General features: G+C 37.3%; 1 protein-coding gene across 5 annotated transcripts in view; it reads right to left on the reverse strand.

Moving 5' to 3' along the window:
* Positions 1-22,735, reverse strand: part of WWOX (WW domain containing oxidoreductase) — a 539,453-nt gene that overhangs the window by 386,385 nt on the left and 130,333 nt on the right. For all 5 annotated transcript variants that reach the window (XM_052795422.1, XM_052795423.1, XM_052795424.1 and 2 more), the window contains exons 7-8: positions 17,534-17,719; positions 13,613-13,877 (exon numbers count right to left, since the gene is read on the reverse strand). In XM_052795422.1, the coding sequence (XP_052651382.1) occupies positions 13,613-13,877; positions 17,534-17,719 (451 nt within the window). The remainder of the gene's footprint in view (positions 1-13,612; positions 13,878-17,533; positions 17,720-22,735) is intronic.

The following is a 22,735-nucleotide window of genomic DNA, read 5'->3' on the forward strand; positions in this document are numbered from 1 at the left end:
ATTGTAACACACGTGCCCAGTCCACAAGAGGAAATACAGAAGGACTTTTCAAATGCCCAACCACTCCAAGACCCTGCCTACGCCCTCAAGTGCACTGATATTCGGGGCCTTTGCCTAGGGGAACTGCAATGGAGAAATTCCTTTCCTACTGCACAGGCACGACACTGCTCTGCAGGGGCAAGCTGTCTCTTCAGTACTGGGGCAGGGAGCACCAGGACAGCCAGTATCCCTTTGCAGATCGTGCCTCTGCTCAGTAATTAACACCATTAGATCAACACCACTATTTGGGATGGGATGAACTATTCGACATGAGTAGACAATCAGATTCTAAATGACACTGTTACAAAGTCATTATCATAAAAAATTGCCAAGACGGTTGTTTTATTTGAAGTGCTAAATTAGTTTTCTTGTACTGGTAGTATTCATCATAATGTAAGTTTGACATTTCAGGACAACATTTTAATAGTAATGCTGTTCAGTGGAAAGAAATAGTGTTTCCAATTTTCTAGCAAAATGAAAAAACCCTAATTACATTCATTAATAGATTACAGTGACAGACAAGATAACCCTAGAAAACCCCCTACATTCAAGAGTGTTGAATTTAAGTGAAAACTTTAATCTTAGTATTTCCAAGTATTCTTATGCTCTAGCTTGTAAATTTTAAATGTTCTTCAATGTTTTTTACATAACGGTGGGTATAGCATTCAAACAGAAATCAGAAACAATCTGCCAGTTCAGCACAAGGATTTTCAAATCTGTTCTTTTTATATAAAGTTTGGTACTCAACACTTGAGTAAATACTTTCATAACCAGTTAGGAGTCTCACCAGCCATCTGTATATGCACAGTCATCTATTAGAAACAAAAGAAACTAGCAATGGTGTGATCAAACATTAAAAATAAGCTCACAGTAAGTTTCAACTCCTATGCCTGCTTAACATTCTTCTGAATTAATAGCTATACCCACCTTAAATGCATTAAAGTTGAAAATACCACCCACCGAAGCAGCACATGTATGAGAACTCCATTTTTGGAAATGTCAGCTCTTAAGACAATACTGCTATAAGAAATGGAAATCCACAGAACTAGCAAATCAATCCTGTGTATTTGGGACAAGTAGATCTTGTTTTTCAAGACAAACAGTTCTCTCTATATCTCAAAAATGACTTTACTTTTATATAAGATGCATCATCCAACATTGCTATCTCTATATCATTTCAATGTGATGCTTTTGCAATTAATAAAATTCCTCAACTACCTTCTACTGATTTTTTTGGCATGCACAGAAGACTGTGCTATATTCATAGTGATATTTAATAACTGCAAAAACATGTTGTCACTAAAATAATGGATAGAATTTGACTATGATGTTTATATTTACTGTCATGCTCCTTGCTAAAAAAGGATTGATGCTACTACTCCAACAACTTCGTAGAAACAGCAAACTAAAGACGTTGGAAAATCCAAATGACTCGAGTATTGTAAGTCTCAAAGGAAACTTTAAAAGCTAAGTAAATTCAGAAATTCTCTGATTACAAACCCTCATACAGATTATTGCAAAACTATTAAGTATTGCATCATTTGCTGTGCTTTTTTACACTGAACTAAGCACGATAAATTCAGTATTATGTTTACTTTCCCCCCTGAAGAGAATGAGTACATTCTGCCACTTTATCACAAGTAAATCATACAAACTCAGGCCATATAACACATAACAAAACATGGAACCATATTATTATTTCAACTATATTTAATATTTCAAGTTCTTTTTTGCCAAATCTTCCTCCTCTATTCTTAAATACATTTCTTGAATCATATAAACATTTAAAACAACTCTTCAAGACATTACCTTCAAGGTATTTAACATACAATCATACATTTGTGCTTTCTTCCTGTTTTGAGAAAGGTGAGAAACCACAGACCTAAGGACTAAGACAGTAGGTTAAAAAGAGAAGAGGCAGAAGGGCACATCATCTCACACTGATACTGGCAGTAAAACCTACATAAAATTAAGGACAACTTTTGGGTTTTGTTAATTTTTCTGGAACATATATTCCCTCTTTCTTCCCTTTCTTTAGAAACACATACACTCTTACCTAGAAAGAAGGCACAGGCACAGTAAAAAAAATTAGGACTACAGTAGAAAGAAGCTCAGGATTTGAACAGTATCTAACTCTAGCTTTTTCAGTAACTCTCAGAGAGTGATATACAATGGGAGCTACTGAACTACAAAATACTAGTGAATATCCAGTGGAAAAACTAAACACACTCCCTAAGACAGTCTCATCAACCACAGACCTATTTTCCTCCACATGGGAATCTAGCCAATGCTCCAAGCTGGCCAAGGAACATCCTGCAGTTTGAGTCTTGCCTTTAGAAAAAAGAAAACTACCACAGTCATATCCGTAACACCAAAAAAAACCCCAAAACCAACAAACCCAACCCAGTAAGTTCCCTCACACTTTCCTCAGGAGAAAAAAAGACACCTATATATACAGCAAACTTTGGAATAAAGAACTGACAAGAACTAGAAACACTATTAGTATCACAGTGGGATACCTCCCAAAAGCCTAGAAATATGAATTTTCTATACATACACGTACATTTCCAATAGCTTTCCTGGAAGGAAGTTTTTGGGAATGTTAATTTGGTTATGCAGTTATCATGTCCAGGGAACGCCAACATGATGATGAATGACATGTCACACGCAAAAAACAAACAGATGAATCACTTTTTCAGGAAAACAGACTCTTATTGTGTTCACGTATCCAGGAATATTAAATATATTAAAAACCCAAGTATAATTTTCATTTTATATAGATAGATAGATAGGTACATACACATACATATATATGTAAAAATAGTGAGAATACTGAAAAAACATTATGTAGTACTCTGCATTTGATATACTGTATTATTTTTGGACCTTGCAAATATACTTTTTTAATGACTCTGCTCTAAAAGAAGGGACTTTCTAGCTCAGATTACTTGGACACTCTTACTGTTTACTCTTCCATCTTTTTTGTAAAGTCAGAAGAGATTTCCCTGAGAACTTCAAATAAATAAGATATCCAGCTGCACAAACACTATACATTCTGTTAGATTACTTTGGCTTCCTAAGGAATATTTGACTTTCTCTGAATGTAAATGATTAAAGAGAATCCATCATATGAAACTGATTGGTGAACTGTTTAAAGTGGTATGGCACCTCTTCAAAGATGATATAGAGAGAAATGAAAAGACCATGTTATGATAAAGCATCTCAGATATCCAAGGAGTTCTAGGGAAACGTTAATTTAACAAGCACTGCATCCCCCAATTAAGAAATAATATTTAAATGATAGTTCCATAAAATAGGATCTACACTGCATTCTTTTTTAAACAATTTGGTATTTCATGTATTCTAAATACAGCCAATAAAAGCTTGGGGTTTCCTGAACATCTGTCCATTCATAAATAGCAACTTCAAAAAAATGTAAGGAAAGATAAACCATGTTCTAGAATCCACAAAATTTATATTGCTCTGTGAGTTATGCTCACAAAATGACAGGGGTTAACAATGTTCAGTTATGTAATTTCATTATTTTTACCATTTACAGTTTTAAATCTGGGCATAGGATTTTAACTTCTAGAGGTCAAAGAAACAAAAATTAAACTTTTTCCAAAAAACATTGCTTTTACTGAACTTTAGATGTGTGGATCAGCAAGTCTATTTCCTAAAGAGCTAACTAGAAGGCTTAGTATCAGCAGGTGTGCATGTGCATATAAAAGACAAGGAAGAAAGAACTACGAGGAAAGAAAAGATGCACTACTGCTACGTCAAGTGACATGGACAAGAAGGCCTCAGTTCAAAGTTTAGTGATACAGGAGGAGTTTGAATTTCATTACTCCTCATTTAAGGAATAAACAGCAGACATACTTTTTTTTTTAAAAAATAGCCAAAAAATATTCCGTTCTTGGACTCTAAACTCAGTAAGAAACTTGATTTTAGAGAAGAAAATTGAGAAAGTGAAATGCACACTAATGAAGCACAATTACTTCTTGCAGCCATTCATTCATAACGCCCCCCACTCCTCCATCATTGAGGTCTTCTCACAGCTTCTAAAATTTGGCAGACGGCAACAGTTTGAAGTGGAACCCAGATTTACCATCTTACATCTTAACCTACAAGGAATTTGTTTTTCTCATTTCATATCACTGACAGCACCATTATTTCAGTAGCTGAAAATACCTGGTTCAGTTGAAGTGCTTTGTATAATTTGTGTTTGGCTGTACTTAATTTACTTGCTAGCTTTACAGCATAGTTGCTATGTCTGTCCAAAAAGTTAAAAATCATTAATTAAAAAGAGTTTTTAGGGACTAGTTTTTTATAAAAAGTGATTGGAAACTCATTGCTACCTAAAAACTCAAGTTTTATCACTGTGAATATTTGAGACCATCTTTCTAGAATGCTAGCAACAGATCATTGGATCATCATAAATGAACTACAGTGCATTGACTCTGCTTTTGATTATAGTTATCTCATTCATAAAAATGTTATCTCCAGTACTCTCTTGTTATTAAAGAAAATTAATAATCCTGTGATTTATGTGCTAGCTGGTAACTAAGGAGGTCTGGATCCTACTGTGTTATTTACAACAAACTGTCTAGAGTGACCTTGCTCAGGCACATAAATGAGAAACTGTGGGGTCGCAAGCAGGGTTGAGTGGCCTCATCTGCAGTAACTGTAACCAGAGAGCTCTGATACGCAGCAAGGGGCACCCGGAGGGCTCTGGAGTGCAGCGAGGGGCACCCGGAGGGCTCTGCAACGAAGCAAAAGGCACTGGAGGACTTTGGGCCATGCTTGCATTTGGTCTTCAGCAATGCACAGTAATTTCAGCCAGCAATTTTCACTGCTGGCTAGGCTACAAAGTCATCAAAGATTAAACCCTTACTAGGCAAGAAGTAGAGAATTATTCTATGAAAATCCCTTTTGTTTACCAGACCTTCTTAAAATTATTAATATAACAATATACTAGCATAAACTGAAGACTGCTTAAGAGTGGGCAAAGGAAGACCAGTAGCAAAGGTAAAAATTACTACCTTAGTATGAAGATACATTAAGAGGACTGTGGCCGGCACATATCATAAAACTGTTTTAGACCATAGCTGTCATTTTCCGAAGTTAACAGCCACATGTTTGCATTAGCACCAAATAAATGCATGAAAAAAAGCAGAGGAAATCTGTTTCAGTTTTTAAAAAGATCTTCAAGACATTTAAGTTCACTTGCCTGTTTAAACAGAAAATCACTAAATTTTAACCTAGATTATTCCCAGCAAAAGTTACTGTTGTTAGCTAAAGATAGAATATGAACATGCACATTTACTTTTTGGTTTATACAACTCAAGTATGTAATAGATTCAGAAAAGTTCCTCCCTGTGTGTTTTCCCTTACATTCTCTTTCCCAATCTATTATTTTTAACAAAGCTATATAATAAATGCTTTCCTGTTTTCTTAATAATGCTTGTCAAAAAATATTAGATTTATGTAAACTACACAAGAAAAATCTTTTTTGTGTGGCCACAAAACCAGAAGTGTCGCAAACCTGTCCATAAGCACAGTTTTAACATTATATCTATGTGGCAAAGTAGCATACGCCCACTTTTGAGAGAGAAGAACGTATTTCTAATCAGTCAGGAGAAGGAAGGGAGGCCAAGAGGTTGTACATATAAATCCGGAATATTATCTAGCGCTGCTATTAGCTATTTGGTTCCCTGACAAAACAGAACAAAAACATGAAAATAATTTTTCACAGAGCACTGTGAAAATACAGACTACCATACAGAGAAGCCTTTTTTCCGACAAACTTTAAATTTTCATCCTACTTCCACATCTCTCTGTAATATCTGACATTGAAAAAAAGAATATCTGTACAGCAATATGCAAAATAAATGCAAACATAAAAATCAAAAAACCCTCAGAACCTCAGAATTTCAAGCATTTTGAAAGTACTGAATTTCACTACCTAAGCACCTAAAAAAATCTTTTTTTACAGTCTCTTCAAACTCACAGTTCTAAATTTTAGTCATCTTTGCCCATGAAAAATCAATACCTTACTTGTTTTCAGTTATTGCAGTAGATAATCAATTTTTGCAGCAAATAAAACAAATGATGATGTTTCAGTATGAGAAAGACCTCAAGAACACTACCCACAAGGATGAGGCAAATTCCTAATAGCAAGTATAGTAATGACATAAAAAAACAAAGGTAAAGGGACAAAAAAAAAGGCTAAATATCCTGTTCAGCTGTTTCTGTCAGATTGCAACATCTTGCCTGTCACCCAAGCACCTCAACTCTCGTAATACAACAGAAATTTCCTTCCTTATGGTTTCTCAAATACATTCTGAGCAGATCAATGCTGCATAACACCTCAGAGACACCATGGCACTTCAGCTGCCATTTAGCTGTGCAAGTGATGATGAGTAAAAGAGAAAGAATAAGAATAAGGAAAAAACGGGAACTTGAAATCTTCTTTGGAGGACTGCAAAACACGGGAAAAAAAGCACAGCAAAGGAAAGTCTGGGACTTTCAGACAAGAAATTATGGAAGCATCATACAGTGAAAAAATAAAAAGGATTTACTTTTAAAACCTTTTGTTAAGAACTCATTATTTTATTTGTAATGCAGCTTATACCAATACCCCCCCATTATTCAATAAGCAGGTCTGTTTCTAGCCAGTGTAACAATCTGAATCAAGAAATGAAAATAACTGAATGCAAGACTGACTTTCTGCAAGTTTCAGAAAGAAATATTCTGTTCTATGTTGTTAACTGCCTACGAGGCCAATCTTTTTTAGATTTCAGGCAGGAGGCGATAAGGTATCAGACAGGGCTGGATGTGAGGTTGCACAGAAGGTTAGCATTTGTGGGCAATTCAGACCTGTATGTAGACATTCCACAAGGTGTATATATAGCTTTCTAATCCAAGAAGGCTTTTTCAGTCTGAAAAATAGGGAAATATGCTTTTTAATTTCAAATTCTAATTTAATTACATATAAATATGTAATATAAAAACATTATGGACCAAATTTTTCCCTGCCTTGCAGCCCACATACTTGGCAGGGCATTCTGAAATTCTGCAAGGATCTAGGGGGAGAGGAAGAAATTCCTTACTACCTCCACAAAAGTATAGGACATAACAGATCTGCTCCACAAACAGCTATGGGGTGTGCTGGACACAGCAAATTCCATAGCCATTGCTCTCCCCGAGCACCGCTCTACACACTGAGACCCTGAGCTCTTCTGTTCGGTTCATGGATACGTTTTCATAAAGACTTTCCATTCCTGTGGTGTAGATTATGGGGGATGGATTTAATTTGCCCTCATATTTCATGCCACATTTATTTTAGCAGGGAGTTAAAATATGTATCATTTAAATGTAAGTTTGATAATAAACTAGCTTATATTACCTTTTATTACTAGATAGGACACAGAATTTCTAAGTGCATAGAAGAATTTTTGCACCATCCTTCCAAAATGTTTAACAACTACTTTGGAGGAATTTCTTACCATCCTATTACAACCAATCAAAATATTCTTCCACATATGCCTTCTTTCCTTTTACCCAATTCAGTCAATTTTAAATAACAGTATTCTGCAAAGAAGTATATGTTATCGGGGTTCAATAAAATAACTGTCCTTCCATGTTACTAGAGGTACAGTCCACAAACCTGTGTGTTAAAAAAGACAGCTGTTGCTTAGCATTGCTTTAACATTTACACTTTAGGCATTAATCTATAAAACAGGAGACGTGCGTATGTGATTTATACACTCTCTACAACAACTGCTAACATCCAGTAGATAGATAGTCCCCTTTCACTCTCCTTTCCTCTTTCACTTCCTGCCCAAAACTCAATTTGAGAAAAGAAACTGCCATTTTGATCAAATCTAAACTGTGAGGCTCTTTTCAAAAAGAACTGCCTGTTGCTTTTCAAGAAACCCCAGTGCATTTTCAGGAATGTCTTAGGGAGGAAATACAGGCCAAATTCTACGCTGAAACACGCATATACCCACCCTGCCCATGACTGCTCTTGGAGCTGAACGTGCACAGCTGAGGGCAGAATCTGGCCTGAACTGTGAATTCAGTAATGGAAGCCAACATCAACTCAACACGGCCCACACAGATCTTTGGACAGCAAAAAATGTTTACTTAAGGAGGGAATACTATCCCAGTTCTAAGGGTTATTTCAGCTTCTTTAGCAAAGAACTGGGGAGAAAGAGAAGAGATGATGAGACTGCAGGGCCTCTTTTGGGCTTCTATCAAAAGCAAACAGATGCGATCATTAGGTAGAAGCAAGTCACTCCTATAGATGCAGCTTCATTTCTTGCCAGAATAGCATTTCTAAGTTGATATTAGGTGTGAGTGCAAATCATCACATGAAATTTAAATTTAGACACTTCCAACATATGGCAAAAGTAAAATCAGTGAAGCAGTTGTAGGCACAGGGGTTTCCTCCTGCCCATATGAGCATCGCAATACATGCCAACTGCCTAAAACACTCCTGGGATAGTATCAGAATGACAAGAATTCATTGTTTTATGTAAAACTAAGACGTAGAGAAGACTTTGGGGCCCTTAAAAATATTCCTTATAATTCTCAATACCAAATACTTTAAATACAATATCCAGTTCTGAGAAGCCACTATCTTTGGGGGAGGAGGGAGAAATCAAAGAGCAGTTCAAGCATCAGTCTCTTACACAGTGAAAAATTAAGGGCAGAATGGTCTTACTGCAGCTAACTGTCTCTTTAAAGGTGACAGGCTGAGCTCTTCTAGTTGGAATTTATCTCTCAGCAACAGAACCAATGTTTTATTCCCAACCATTAAAAGGGGTAACACATCTGCTAAAACTCTAGCACAATGGCTGGCTTTGCACTGCAACAGGAAATGTAACCCAATAGTCTCAGAACTTCTACAAACCCTAGCCATTTCTTAATGTAAAAGGATTTGAAAATTCACTTCACTGAAACATCTGTTAAGCTCTTGCTACTCTAACACATGATATTCTTTCTGCTCTGCTACCTGCCAACAAAAATATTTGGTTCTATGTAAGACTATCACAAGTGTGTTATAATGGCACTCTGCTTCTAATTTTATATGCCATTGTACACTCACAAAATCACCTGGGGGTGACACCAGATAACATACTCAGTGTATGCTCAAAACTTACAATAAATGTATTTAATTTTACTCTTGTATGTAAATAGTAACAAATCAGATGGGTTCTGAATGACTAGCATTAATTTAAAACAAAACAACTTAGTCAAACTGTTCTTAAGCCAACTTTCAAGAAGAGAAAGAAAAGGGGAGGGAGAAAGGGAGAAGGAGAAAAAGAGGGCAAAAGAGCATGAAAGAGAGAGGTAAAAAGAAAAAAAGAAAGTAGGAAAAAAGCCCAGGGAACCAAAACCCTAAAGCTTTACATCAAACCAGCTAACCATGTGCGTGGCCTACACCGTTACTTTCAGAGCTTCTCTTCCAATCTGTTATTTACAGTGGCCGCTTGCTTCAATTGACATTTAATTATACCGTAAGCATCTCCAATTTACTGAGTAACTATATAGTGGTAAGTAAGAGAGGGCCTTTGAACATTAGTAGAGCTACAGTTACTACAATAATAAAATGGTAATTTATTTGCAACTATTGCTTTCTACAAAAAAATACTTGTTCTCCAATTCTGTCTAGCAAATCCTTCTAGCTTTTAGATCTTGAAAGAGGTGGGTGGGAAAAAAGGAATAGTCTTTCAGTTTCCAGTGCTCTACTTAACAAAAGTACTTCTTGTATACCTATAACAATCAGTGACTTAAATATTGTGTTATGTTTCAAAAGCTGACCAGACAGCTCTCTGTTATTCGGCAGAAGACTTCACTATAAGCTGTACAAACATACAATTTTTATGCTGTAGTCATTCATAAAATAGGTTTGGAAAATGTGAAGTTGCATTTCTTCTGCAGTAACGTATGACCATTTACAGAAGCAACTAAAATTATGCCTCTAAAAGCCTCACACTTGAAAGACAGATATTTGTTGTTTTACCTAAGTAAAACAAGTATATTTGTTGTTTTAGGAAAACCAGATTCTAAGTGATCTGCAAACCTTTTCATTAAGCAGAAATTTAAACTTGCCTGACTTCATAAAGTGCCCTAATTACTGAAATTTTGTCACCGTAGTCGCAGCAAATAACAGCAAACATGTAAGTAAGAGTGTGATATTGGAATACTCATTCTCAGTGCTTCAGGGAATCAGCTAAAACTGAACAGCTACCAGCAGCGTTTCCTAAACTAAATTCTGTCATGCTGAATATCCCAAGTGCCACGTGCCAGAGGCTGCATGACCTCTCCCCAAAATGGCAATTCACAGTATGCAATAGTATGCATTTCTGAAGAAAATACTACATCCTCATCAACCAAAGTGGAGCTATTCAACATTCAAGAACTGAATAATTACATTAAAAAAAAAAAATTTCAGATACACAATGTATACTTCTTCACTGTTGGAAACAAAACAAAATAATTACTAAACTGTTATTATTTCTAGTAAGTATACTTTAAATACATGATTTTATAAGTACCACAGAAAATGATGACAACTAAGTGAAAGGCACGAAGACTAATTTCTCAGTGGCAACTTGCAACCAGGACAGAACATAAGAATTATATTGTTCTGGAAAAAACTAGTAGGGAAAACAATGTATTTTCTAATTTTCTGCTGCATCTAGCTTCAAAATTTCCAAAAGAGGTGAAACTCTGGGTGTTATTCTGAGCTATCCACCACTCTCAGAACATCTAGTGGGTCTATCTTTGTGAAATACAAATTAAAGATGTAATTATTTTTTATTACAGCTTTTACTACAATAATATGAAAAGGCCCCGGTTAGAATCAAGTACGTGCAGCTGCAGTCTGTGTGTATGTGTGTGTATATACATATATGTGCACGCATCCATACAGACTCCAGGAGCCTCTACAGTTCAAAATGTAGCAAAGAGCTTCAAACTGGCTCCAGAATGATTAGGCTCTCCATGTACCACAATGCTGCAGCAGCTAAAGGTACTGCCTCAGACATCAAAACTGGTACAGGCGTATCTGCACGGCACCTTGCCTGAACTGCTAAAACCATACCTCTCTCTACATAACCTTGAGATGGATCTCTCAATTCCAGTTATGGACCCAGCTCAGTTGCAACTGCTTTAAATGCTGCTGCATTATGCTGCATTGTGCAATGCAGACATCCTTGCAAAACACAGGAACGTACAGTTCACAACCTTGGGACTGCAGCTTTAAGCTTTAAGATACTTGCCCAGTATTCTGACCAAAACACTCATCTAAACTCTGGGGTGAACTGCCACAGAAACACTGAGAGGAAGCCCACAAAAAGATCCTCAAAAAAGTCTATTCCGGGTCGGTGACAGCACAATCCCTAAAAAAGGAGGAGGAGCAAACCATTTGCTCCCAACAAATCTTAAAATAGAAAAACTCTTACACTGATGATGTTGAGAATTTCAGCTCAGCTTGTTTGCATACACAGGAGGGGGCACCTGTCTAGTTTTACTGGCAACTGAAATATTGGTAAGATTCAGGGGAACATAACAATTCATATCAGAATATGAGTTATACAACTGATACTTACCCTCAACCCATACCCTTCATTATAACATTCAAATAACCTCAGTGAAACCCATACAAACACGAAGGACTTCATTAAGTGATTGGGCTTGGACTAGAGTGCGCTATTATTCAGTGCTGATACTTTTTGTACTATATTTTGTATTCTCTTTTATGTACCACCCATAAATAAGTAGATACTACAAAAAAAAAAAAATCTATCAATTGTTTTAAAGAATTCAAAATGAACTTCAGTGTTTTATTTTGTTCCTTAGAGGATGAGATTATCTGAGCAACAAACACAAAAGGTTCCTTTGTGAAAATATGTCAGAGCACATAAAACTAACAATTCATAAAAGTTCCACAGACTGGATCCTTTTCACAGGACGCTGATAACATTCACTTATCCATTCTCAGGAGAACTTCAAGAATTTGTTTTACAAACTATCCCTAACACAGCAGAGACATGGCTTTAAAGGTCTGGTCAAAAAACATGCTGCTGAAAGATATTATTACTTGTCCCAAGGTGCCAGAATGCTCACTTACCAATCTCATGGACATAAATAGGTTTTGCATATGTACAAGGCTGCAAACTACAGGCAGAGGTTAGAGGTGTGAAGACACACTGTCAGTGTACCACACTAGAGTGTCTGTATTTTTGCTCCATAGGTCTTACTGAAGATCCAGTATTGTCTAAGAAGCTGTCCTTTTTTGGACATGTAAGCAGAGTTTTAAACACTATAAGATGTGTTTTCCACTTACATTAACCCAGTACAAATCAAGATTAAGATCATTATCTCAATGATAATGAAATGTACAAGCAAAGTCCCACCACTGATTTGCTCAGCTACTATAGGTTATGTGGCAGATCAAGCTACTTAAGGATGGATCCCTCTGCCTCAACAATTCCTTCTCTGCTCTTTTTCAAATAAAACCAATTAATTTGGTCTGTATCGCCAGCTCACGGAGACAGTAAGTTACGCTACACCACAACCACTCTTGTCAGTTGTGAAGTCTTCTGTAAAAGGGGCCCTGGTTTGGGCTTGAACAAATTGCCATGGCTGGATGAGTTCTGCAGGGTTATGAATCCTTTCATTTCCCTGATTCGTAGCTGCAAATGTTCAAGGGAGACTCCCTCTCCCTGCTCCTCTTTTGGGAATACCCTTCTTTGTCAGTGAATAAGGGATGAGAAACAGACTTAAAGGAAGCCAGTTCTCAATGAAGTAAAAGTCATCCTCTGCCTAAAAAAAGACTTTGGCCTCCTTATAAATATCCTGGGTCAGAGGTTCAAGGGATAAGAGTAACACCTCCAAACTCTGGAGATGCTGCAAATTCTTATATAATGAAGTCTCATAATGTTGGCTACAAAAGAACTGCATAGCCTTTCATTATGTCATGGTCTCAGTCCAAAGTCCAATGAAGACAAAGGGAAAATACCCATTGCCTTCAGTGCTTTGCAAGAATCAAGAAAACTGTTGGGTTGCTTGTTTTTTTTAAAATATGAATGAAGGTGACTTTACCACTGAAAGCACCTTCCCCCAGCCATTAATAATGTCTGTAGTATCTTTTCTAACTAGGGCATCTGTTTACATAGAAAATGCAGTCGAGCATATTCCACTTAAAAACCAAAGCAATTTTTTTGATGTTTTACGTATACTGAGCACAGAAATAACTAAACTATCCCACACCTAAGATGTACAACTGCTTTAATCACAGTGACAATCATATATTCAAACAAGGAAGTCATGCACTCCATCTAACAAGGTACCTTTACTGACAATTGACAAAGTTAATCTAAAATGGTTGAAGAATCCTCTTCTAGAGCACTATCGTGGCACGATGTTTGTCATTAAAATCAGGGTTGCAGTTATAAAAGGCAGTAGGTCAAAGCAGATACATACATCTGGATTTTTATAACTTTACTCCCCTGATTTGAAAAATGAAGATGTGTAAAATACTGTTAAGTCATTCACTTACCATGGATTTGGTGAAAGGTCGAGCCAAGGTAAACAGCAGGGTATACACCCACCAGTTACGATGAATGGAGGAGTAAATCATATTTCCAGGATGGACTGAATTAGACGTCACCCCATGGGGAGAAAGGCGTCGGTTCAGCTCATTGGAGAACAGTATATTGCAAAGCTTGGAACGATTGTAGGCCAACATAGCCCAATACTCCTTCTTAGATGGAGAAAGCAGGCTGAAATCAAGTTTTCCAGAGGAGTCTTTAATTTCTGTAAATCTAAAAAACAGTAAATACGCCTTAGATACCCCAGAGTTAATTTCACTCTCATTAAGTACAACATAAAATGTAGACAACAGAGTAGAACTTGGCCAGAACCAACATAAAACAACAGCTTATTTAGCAGTTGAAAGCAACTACTGGAAATTGCCTGAGACGCAAGGAATTGTCCCATATAATATGGCAGTAAAGTTATTGAATAATTAGCAAAAGCAAATGATAAATAAAAACAAGTCCAAAAAAGGCTTTAATGATTTAAAGACATTGTATGTAACTTATGAATCACTTTATTTGAAATCTAAAAAAAGATTTTGCCATAGATCTATGAAAGCACAATCAACTTGGAGGAAATAATGTAGGATTAAATAACTCTGCATTAGAAGCAGAGAAAACCAGCATCATTTTATTTCCCCTTCTTCCCTTCCCCTGATTATTTCATCCAGTGTTCACGTACTGCACACTTTCATTTAAGTGTTCAAGTAACTATGGATGAGTCTCACTGCCTCTTAGACTCTTTTTTAGATTAAAAATTGATGAATATAAAGGGGTTATAACCTTGGTAACTTGCCATCAATAGTCTTATATGTTTAAAAGATAAATGTAAACAAAGCCAAAATGAGTTCTGGCAGAGTATAATGTTTTTAAGTATACCCATGGCATGGCTGAACACAAATCAAAGTAACTAGTTGATGTTTTTTAATTGGGTCTGACAGAGTCATTAAACACCAGCTGTTTGTTTCTTTCTTTTTTTTTTTTTTTTAATAACAAAGTAGTGAATGTTCTAAAGACATGTAGATGAAGAAAACGAAGTTTCCATATAGCATTTTTCCCCCAATTCTTACAATTTGATTTATCAATTTACTGGTATATCTTAATATTAAAAAATAGTACTACATTTAGTTACAGATCTATGTTTCATTCAGAAGAGCTACTAAAAATAAAAAGGATTTAGCAAGCTCTTTTTAATACTCAGAGTTTTCAGAATCAGCTGGGGAGAACAGGGATAAACATAATTATAGTACACACTAGAAAAATGTTTTAAAATATCTTTACTAATTTTGCATCTCATGCCCAGAAATGAAGAGATCAGCTGGAATTTCTACATTCATTCTGTGAGCAGAATTATAATACAGTCAGAGAAAAGCAACTGCAGTATTTGAACTCAAGAGGAATCCAGGATGTTCTGTATCTTGCAGAATTAGCCCTACAATTTCAACACCAAAATTTCTCTTTCATAATTTTTGGTTAGATAAAATACATTTCCGAAATTAACAGGACTATTCTGGGAGGAATTTCCTATATTCATTCCTCAAGTAATCATTTATGACACCAAAAATAACCTACAAATAAAATACTTTGTGTATACTGTATAATGGAAACACGGTAGCATATTTTGAGTCCAGTCCTGCAAGTGTGCTTATGTGAGTCAATCTTACTTATGTCGGCAATCTCATTGAATTCAGTAGGATAAGGGCTGTACAATCAAATTAACAACACAGAAATAAAGACAGAAGGAAAGTCAACCTACTTATTACTCTGATTTTAATATGATGTGCTTAAAGTACCCAAAAGCTTAATTTAAACAGAATTCATTTGTGCTGAATCCAGAGAAGTAACTAGAAATGAACGAAGAACCAGAGAGGCAAATAAATATTTTGCCTTGGAGCAGTCTTGTATAATATTTTCTGCAAACATGGGACTTTATTTTTCCCCTAACAGGGGGTCTTGACTCCAGCTAAAAGATCCTGCCAAGGTTTATGGAAGTAATTAGATACCAACACTTCTGTTTTACAACATAGTTTAAGGCCCAGAGTTCTCAAGTAGGTCAGAAAGTACTACTACCCAATAATACCTGATGTCTAAACTAACTCCCTACATCAACTTCTTGCCATTAAACAGATTGGGGGGGGGGGGGGGGGGAAGCACAGTTATTTACAATGATCGGTTTAAGTGTTAAGATCTCCCATAATACATTAATTGGACCCCTTAGAAAAAGGGAAATTTACTAGTTGCATTTATTATTTTATTCAAACATAGACTGTTACTTATTTTTTGATGGGCTTCTATAAACCTTGGCTGATCTTACTGAGTTAGCAATGAGCACTTTAAAAAATGTTTTCAAAAACACAGATAAAGATATCCAGAGATGTGAGCTCTAGTTACACATAGCACTTAATACAGTGAAAAACAAAGATGTCATTTAAAATACTATCAGAGATACAAACTTACAAAGGGGAACAAGCAGCTGACAATTCAACATAATCTCCCATTAAATAACAGCTCATTTATACGTATCCCGTTGTGCCCTCCACATCTGGCAAGTGATTGGAGTTGGCAGATTTATTTCTAGAGCTATCTTGCCTGCCCTGCAGTAGCCTCCCTCACTCCTAACAGGACTCTGCTACTTGCTTTCACAAACCTGGTGTGATTTGCAAAGATAAGGATGTCCAGATTTTGTTACCACCTAATTACTAGACATTTCATGTCTTTTAACACCAGGGAGGATTATTACTGGCATTTTCTATTGCTTTCTTTCATTTCAGCCATCATAAATTTAAAATGGTAAAAGTAAATCTATCTGCAGTGTGTCATTTATACCATAAGCCCCTGTGTTTGGAAGTGATAAAGGTTTCAGCCCGACCCTTGGCTGGTCTCTCTCTACCAGGTCCCTGGGGTTACATTTTATGGAAACATGATTAAAAAAATAAGCTTCATTCTGGGTCACTAAAACATTTCAGAAATATGAAGGCGGGGGGGGGGGGGGTGGGTAAAGGACTCACACATTCTTCCTTTTGGTTTGCTAGAGCTGTTACACATGACCAAAAGTGAAATAGAAATCAACAGTAATGTTTAAAGCTGGACATTATAGGTCTAATCCTGCAGTCCCTTAACTAAATCAGAAGGCAGTAAGTGGTTTGTGCCCACTAAAATTTAGAACTGGGGCATGCATTTTGCACAAGGAACTTCATTTAAATCAAATCCATCTTTTCAGTTATTAACACAAAGACCACAAGCATGTCTGAAATAAGGCAAACCTCATCAACGTCTTTTTTGCCAACTGTACTTCTCCTGGCAGTAGAAAAGACAAGCATCTAACATTTTAATTAAAAAATTCACCAAAAGAGGCATGGCCAGATTTCTAATATGTATTAACTACACTACTTCCCATTTTACAATTATACAGCTAATGTCTGCATTGAATTCCCTAATTTCTCATTATAAAACAATTGGATTTCATCTAGCAGTTTTTAATTGCATTGTTTCTCCTGCTAAAATAACTGCACATTCTTCTTGGTAAGATGTTGAAGTTGTTGAATGACAAATCAATATAGGTCATGCCATTCAGATTTAATCAATTATTATTCCATCTCCTCACAAAATCAATGAGTGGTCTGAAATGCAGTGAAAATCTGCATTCATACAAAGAATGATGAAAAAATACCTACATACTGTTATAAAACTAGAACACACTTTATCCAGCAATAGTGCCAAATCCAGTAACATCCACAGGCACTAGCAATGCTTCTATTTTAAAAAAGATTATTCAAACACAAATGTTTTGGAGCAAGGCCTTTCATTTTCAAAAACTTTTGCAGTTCTGCCATAACTGGTTTACGGTAAAGATTTCAGCTAAATCAAAGGTAATATTCACTAACCTGTGTGATTCAGAGGACACCATCACAACCCTAGCAGGAGATGACCGGCGTAAAACGTCTTCCAGAAGCTGGACAAGATAGAAATGTCCCAAGTGGTTCACCTGGAAGGTGGACTCCAGGTCATCCTCCGTCAAGCACCAGGGAGCACCAAACACGGCAGCATTGCAGATCAGGATGTGAAGAGGCCTGAATAATCAGAAGTATCGAATAAAACGGAATCGGGAAAAAGAAATCTCAATGACGTACGCGTAACGACGTTCCTGCGTGAGCCGGGCCAAGGCGTGTCTCGGGTGTAGGCGTGAAGGCTTTGGCAGCGGCGCGGCTGCAGGGCGGTTTCTGTGGGAAGGAGCCGCCCTGTGGCGGACACAGCCGGTTCCAGCTGGTTCCGCCACGGCCCCACCGCAGGGCAGAGCTGAGCCCCTCTGCCATGTTGGTGGCACCTCTGGGAAGGCGTAGTTAAGAAAAGGCAAAACGCCACACGGCGGAGAGGACCGAGGGGCAAAAGTGGAAACCAGCAGCATGACCAGCACGGTGAGAGAAGGAGCGGGGGGGAGGAGGTGCTGCAGGCGCCAGAGCGGGGATTTCCCTGCAGGCCGGGGAGAGCCCACGCTGGGGCAGGCGTATCCTGAAGGGCGACCGCCTGTGGAGAGGACCCAGTGCTGCAGCAGAGGAGACGTGTGAGGACGAAGGAGCGGCAGAGAGGGGCTGTTGTGTCCTGACCACAACTCCCCATCCTCCTGTGCCACTCGGGGTGGGGGGAGGAGGAGGAGTTGGGATGAAGGAGCGACGTTGAGCCTGGGGAAGGGGCAGGGTGGGAGGAGGGAGAAGAAGGTGTTGCTTTAATTTTTGTTTCTTACTATCCAAATCTACTTTAATAAATTAGCCCACCACAACGTGTCATCTCAAGATGCCCACCAGAGCAACGCCACACAGCTTTTCCACTTTCTTCAAAAATACCAAGTAGAATGGTAGCAACGCTTTGCATCTCAAGAACCAACAGGACCATAGCAAAGTCCATATGTCCTGAGCATTCACAGCAACAGTGATCAGCAGATGGATGGCTGACATGCATGGGCAGGTCACCAGAAATATCTCAACACTATCTCTGTTCTCCCAATTGCTAATGAGGAAACAGTCTCTTTCTGGAGCATTTAGAAAGGAAACTTTTCCTAGGGGAGGAGCGACTCCTATCACTTTCTTACGTGGGGTAAACATCTACTCATGACACCAGCACAATTGGTAGGGGAAACATGAAAAGTGATTAAGAAATAAAGACACAATGCAACAAGGCATATTTCCACATTTTATACTTCTGCAGCTTGTGAAGTATGCTGTTAAAAAAAATACAAGTTGATAAAGACTGAGTTGGAAAATAAAAACATCCTCCAGAAGCTGTAATCTTTGGTAGAAAAACTGCACACAATACATATGCGATCCTTGAGACAGAATCCTTCCTCCTGAACTCGGCTAACCCAGTTTAGACAGAAATGACACGATGAAGGAACTTGAAATGAAGCATTCCTAATTTGCCTTGCAAAGGGTAAGATTCTACCAAACTAAGCTAGAAAAGAATCTAGACTGTCACATACCTCTCTCATTTAAAAATCAGGTCCAGAAAACTTCAAATTCCTTGACGTCTCCACTGTAATCTCAGGATGCTACACACCCTGCAGCCTCCCCAACCTCCACAGCAAGATCAAGGACAAACACCCTTTCTGTTCTTTCTTGTCTTTTTGCAAATCCTTATGAAACACAGCAAAGACTCTGGTTCTCGGACCTCAGATGGATCTACATTTGCTAGATTGTATCATCTCAAAGGAAACCTTGGCACCGATAGTGTATTCGTGTCCTTGAGTCAGAGCCTGACGCAGCAGACCTCAGCAAGAGTACCTGAGCTGAAAACCTCATACTTGAGAGCCCGCATCTGGCATCCCTGGCCCTGATACAGTTAAATAGGAAAGGTCACACAAAATAATGACAGCCAAACAACTACTTTTCATTCCTGCACTAACCGTGCACTAACAACTGTGGTATCCTAACACCACAATATTAAGATCTGTCACATTTTTTTGTTTAGCCCATTCCAGCCTATTATGTCTTTACTGCAATTGGCCAAATCCCATGATACAAAATCAACCACCCAACATAAACTCTATTTCTGAAGATAAAAAACGAAGCACAACGAGGAAAAATAGCTGCTTGCCCTCTGTTCTTTCCAAGTACTTCCTCACAGCCCTACGCACGAAACATGACAGGAGACCCAGGGTCAGATCATTTTCCTACATGGTTGAAGGACACATATACTGCAACTCTGAGCATCTGCAAAAGGAATTCTGGAAAAGAATGTGAAACATGAAGCCCCAGGTTGTCAAACAAACCTAAGTAATTAGATTCCTTCAGGCATGTTTGAAAACCCCAGATTTTGATAGCCCGGTTTTCAAAAAAACATTTCTTGGGGAAACAAATGCACCTTAGGTGAATACTGAAAGAGCTGCATAAGCATCAACATAAACAGTAGGCTGTATTTCCTTATTAAAATAAATTTCAACTTCAAGCCCGCTGGGAAGTTACCAATGTAGTCTGCTTTAATAAGAAGTTAACAATCTAATACCTGTACCTGTGCCAACTTGGAAAATTTTAACAAAAAGCTTCAGAAGCAGTATGAAACATCTGTGTACTTTGGGTAGCTCATTTTCTGAAGTGCTGAATTTCTGATTTGCCTTTTGGTCAGTGACACTTATACGTGTAATATCTTCACAGACATACTACACCCGCAAAAGAAACTGAAGATAAAGGGGGACTGTCCTTTTAAAGGCAAGGTTCTTTCTTTCTGTTCAAACCAACTTGCAAAAAAGGCAGTTCTTTTTTTCATCATGCAGCCTCACTCAAACACAGCGCAAGCAGGCTATTTACTAAGATATGCAGGATCATATTTTTTAAAAGGTGCCCGACCTTTTGAGGCATATTTTATCAAAATGTTTTAAACCCGAGTTCATTTTGCCTGTTTGAGATGCATCTGCCAAGAGGAAAACAAAGCCTCATGAAGCTTGAGAGTGCATGTGTGGAAACTTTGGATGATTCATCATCTCTTCTGAAAGTTTATGAAAAGCTCTAGCAAGAATTCATTTACAGATTTGTAGATCTGCTGGGAAAAAGGAACAAGTTTCTTTAACATAGATGTAATTTTTGGTATAAGAGCCTCCTGTATGAGAACTAAAGCATATGAGTACAGCAGTAATACAAAAAATATGATCGCCATTCCCTGCAAAAGATCGTAATTCTATTTGATAATTGTCATATGTACTATGAAGTAACAGACCACAGTAAGACAGAAAGGACTCACATACGAACCCAAACTATATTCCACCTAACCAAATTGTAATATCCTTCATTAATACTAATTACAAAATAACCACCAGAGGCAAAATACATACTCTATACCTAAATCTGTCAGCTCAATTAATTAAAAAGATAATTCTAGAATTATAAAACAACAAATGAAGTAACTTTTAAATTGTCAGGGCATTTAATTGGGTTTTATGAAAGAAATAAAATTATGCTTCAGTCCTTTTCACGAGATTTGTATTTTTCAAACAACATTTTGTTCTAATTTTTTAAAGTAAAAGTAATTAAAATTAAAGAGACCGTAAAGTTAAAAGTATTTACAATATTCTATTAGAAAAATCTGTGAAGAAATATAAAAACAAATACAGAGACATTTTAAACTAATATCATACAGAAAAGGTAGTATCACATTCCCTTCTAGAATTCCTTTATTTTTAATTAGCATTAGTGGTTTTAAAAGGTTAAAAACTGATTTCTCTAGAAAACACCAGAGAAAAGAAACCTAAAGGGTTATATCAATAAATACTGCTGTTATGCTTTGTTTCTGCTCAGAAGGAACCACCTCGGATTTGGATCCATGTCCATTAAGCTATCGGTGTCTCTCATCAGACTGCTAACAAAGGTCCAATTACTGAAAATTGTCATCTAAGTGTTTGTGACCTGGACATTTACACACCAAGAAATGAATGAGATTACCTATGTAACAGCCACCGTATAATTATGAATTTCAGCCACAGATGACAGATTCTAATCTCAATGGTGCAGAGCTCTATATCACTGAACGTATCATTATGCAAGAACAAAATTTTTAAGATACATGACAATTCACACCACACATCTGGCACTACAGCTTTGCTTTATGACAGGAGTATTTTTAAGTGATAGCAGAACTATGACCTTGATTTCACAAGTTCATTAAAACCATTGCTGCGATCTACATCAGGCTTCCTCCCGAGCTCAAGGAAAAAAAAATCCCCCCTTGGTTTAAAATAGTTTGTAATTCTACATCAAAGGCACAGCTAAGGCCAACAAAAAATGTCAGCAGCAAAGGAAAATTTTCTTTAGTGTTTACTTCTGGTATCGACACTACCAAGCTGCTCCTTCTAACCATGACGCCTATTTGATAATTCTAGAAACACTGTATAGTTAAAACCTTGCAGAGTGTTTTGAAAATTTACCCCCATGTCTCCTTAAAATGTCTTCAGTCAGTGACTTACATCACACCAAGTGAGCTAACGTGGTCTACCATTACAATTTAAGTATGCACTGGGACTTGAACATGAGCTGCTCCATCATTGCATGTAATCACTGTTTCTTACTTCACAGCATGACTGAGCCTCACGAATACGCTGCTTTAACTGCAATCTCTACAGTAATTCTAGAAAACTCTCACCATGCTGGCAAGCATAGCTACTATTTAGTGAAAGTTAAAAAGCATGTAGAAGTAACAAGGACTTTCTTAATTGTGTATATCTCAGCTGAAAACCATCTAATATCTTGTGCACTTCACAAATCTGTGATGCATTACTAACCCTCGCACTGGGCAAGTCATTCAGATCTTATATGCTGTGCTCAATTCACCATTAGGAGCAACAAAGCAATCCAACTGCTCTGCACTATTTGAAAATACAGTAAGTGAATACATTAGAGAGATACAGAAATTAAGCTGTTGCTATAAATCAGTTAGTTATGAAATTTAATAATCAATTTGTTAGCACCTGATGTAAAACTATGATCTATCAGCAGCCTCCCAAGCTGGCTGTGTGCAGCAGTAGGTATTTCCAAGGGAATTAATTACTGATGATTTGCAAAGGTAAGAATAATATTTTTCAACAAATGTAGCCTGTGCACTAGGAG

This window comes from Harpia harpyja, chromosome 9, assembly GCF_026419915.1.
Source record: "Harpia harpyja isolate bHarHar1 chromosome 9, bHarHar1 primary haplotype, whole genome shotgun sequence".
Classification (NCBI taxonomy): Eukaryota; Metazoa; Chordata; class Aves; order Accipitriformes; family Accipitridae; genus Harpia; species Harpia harpyja.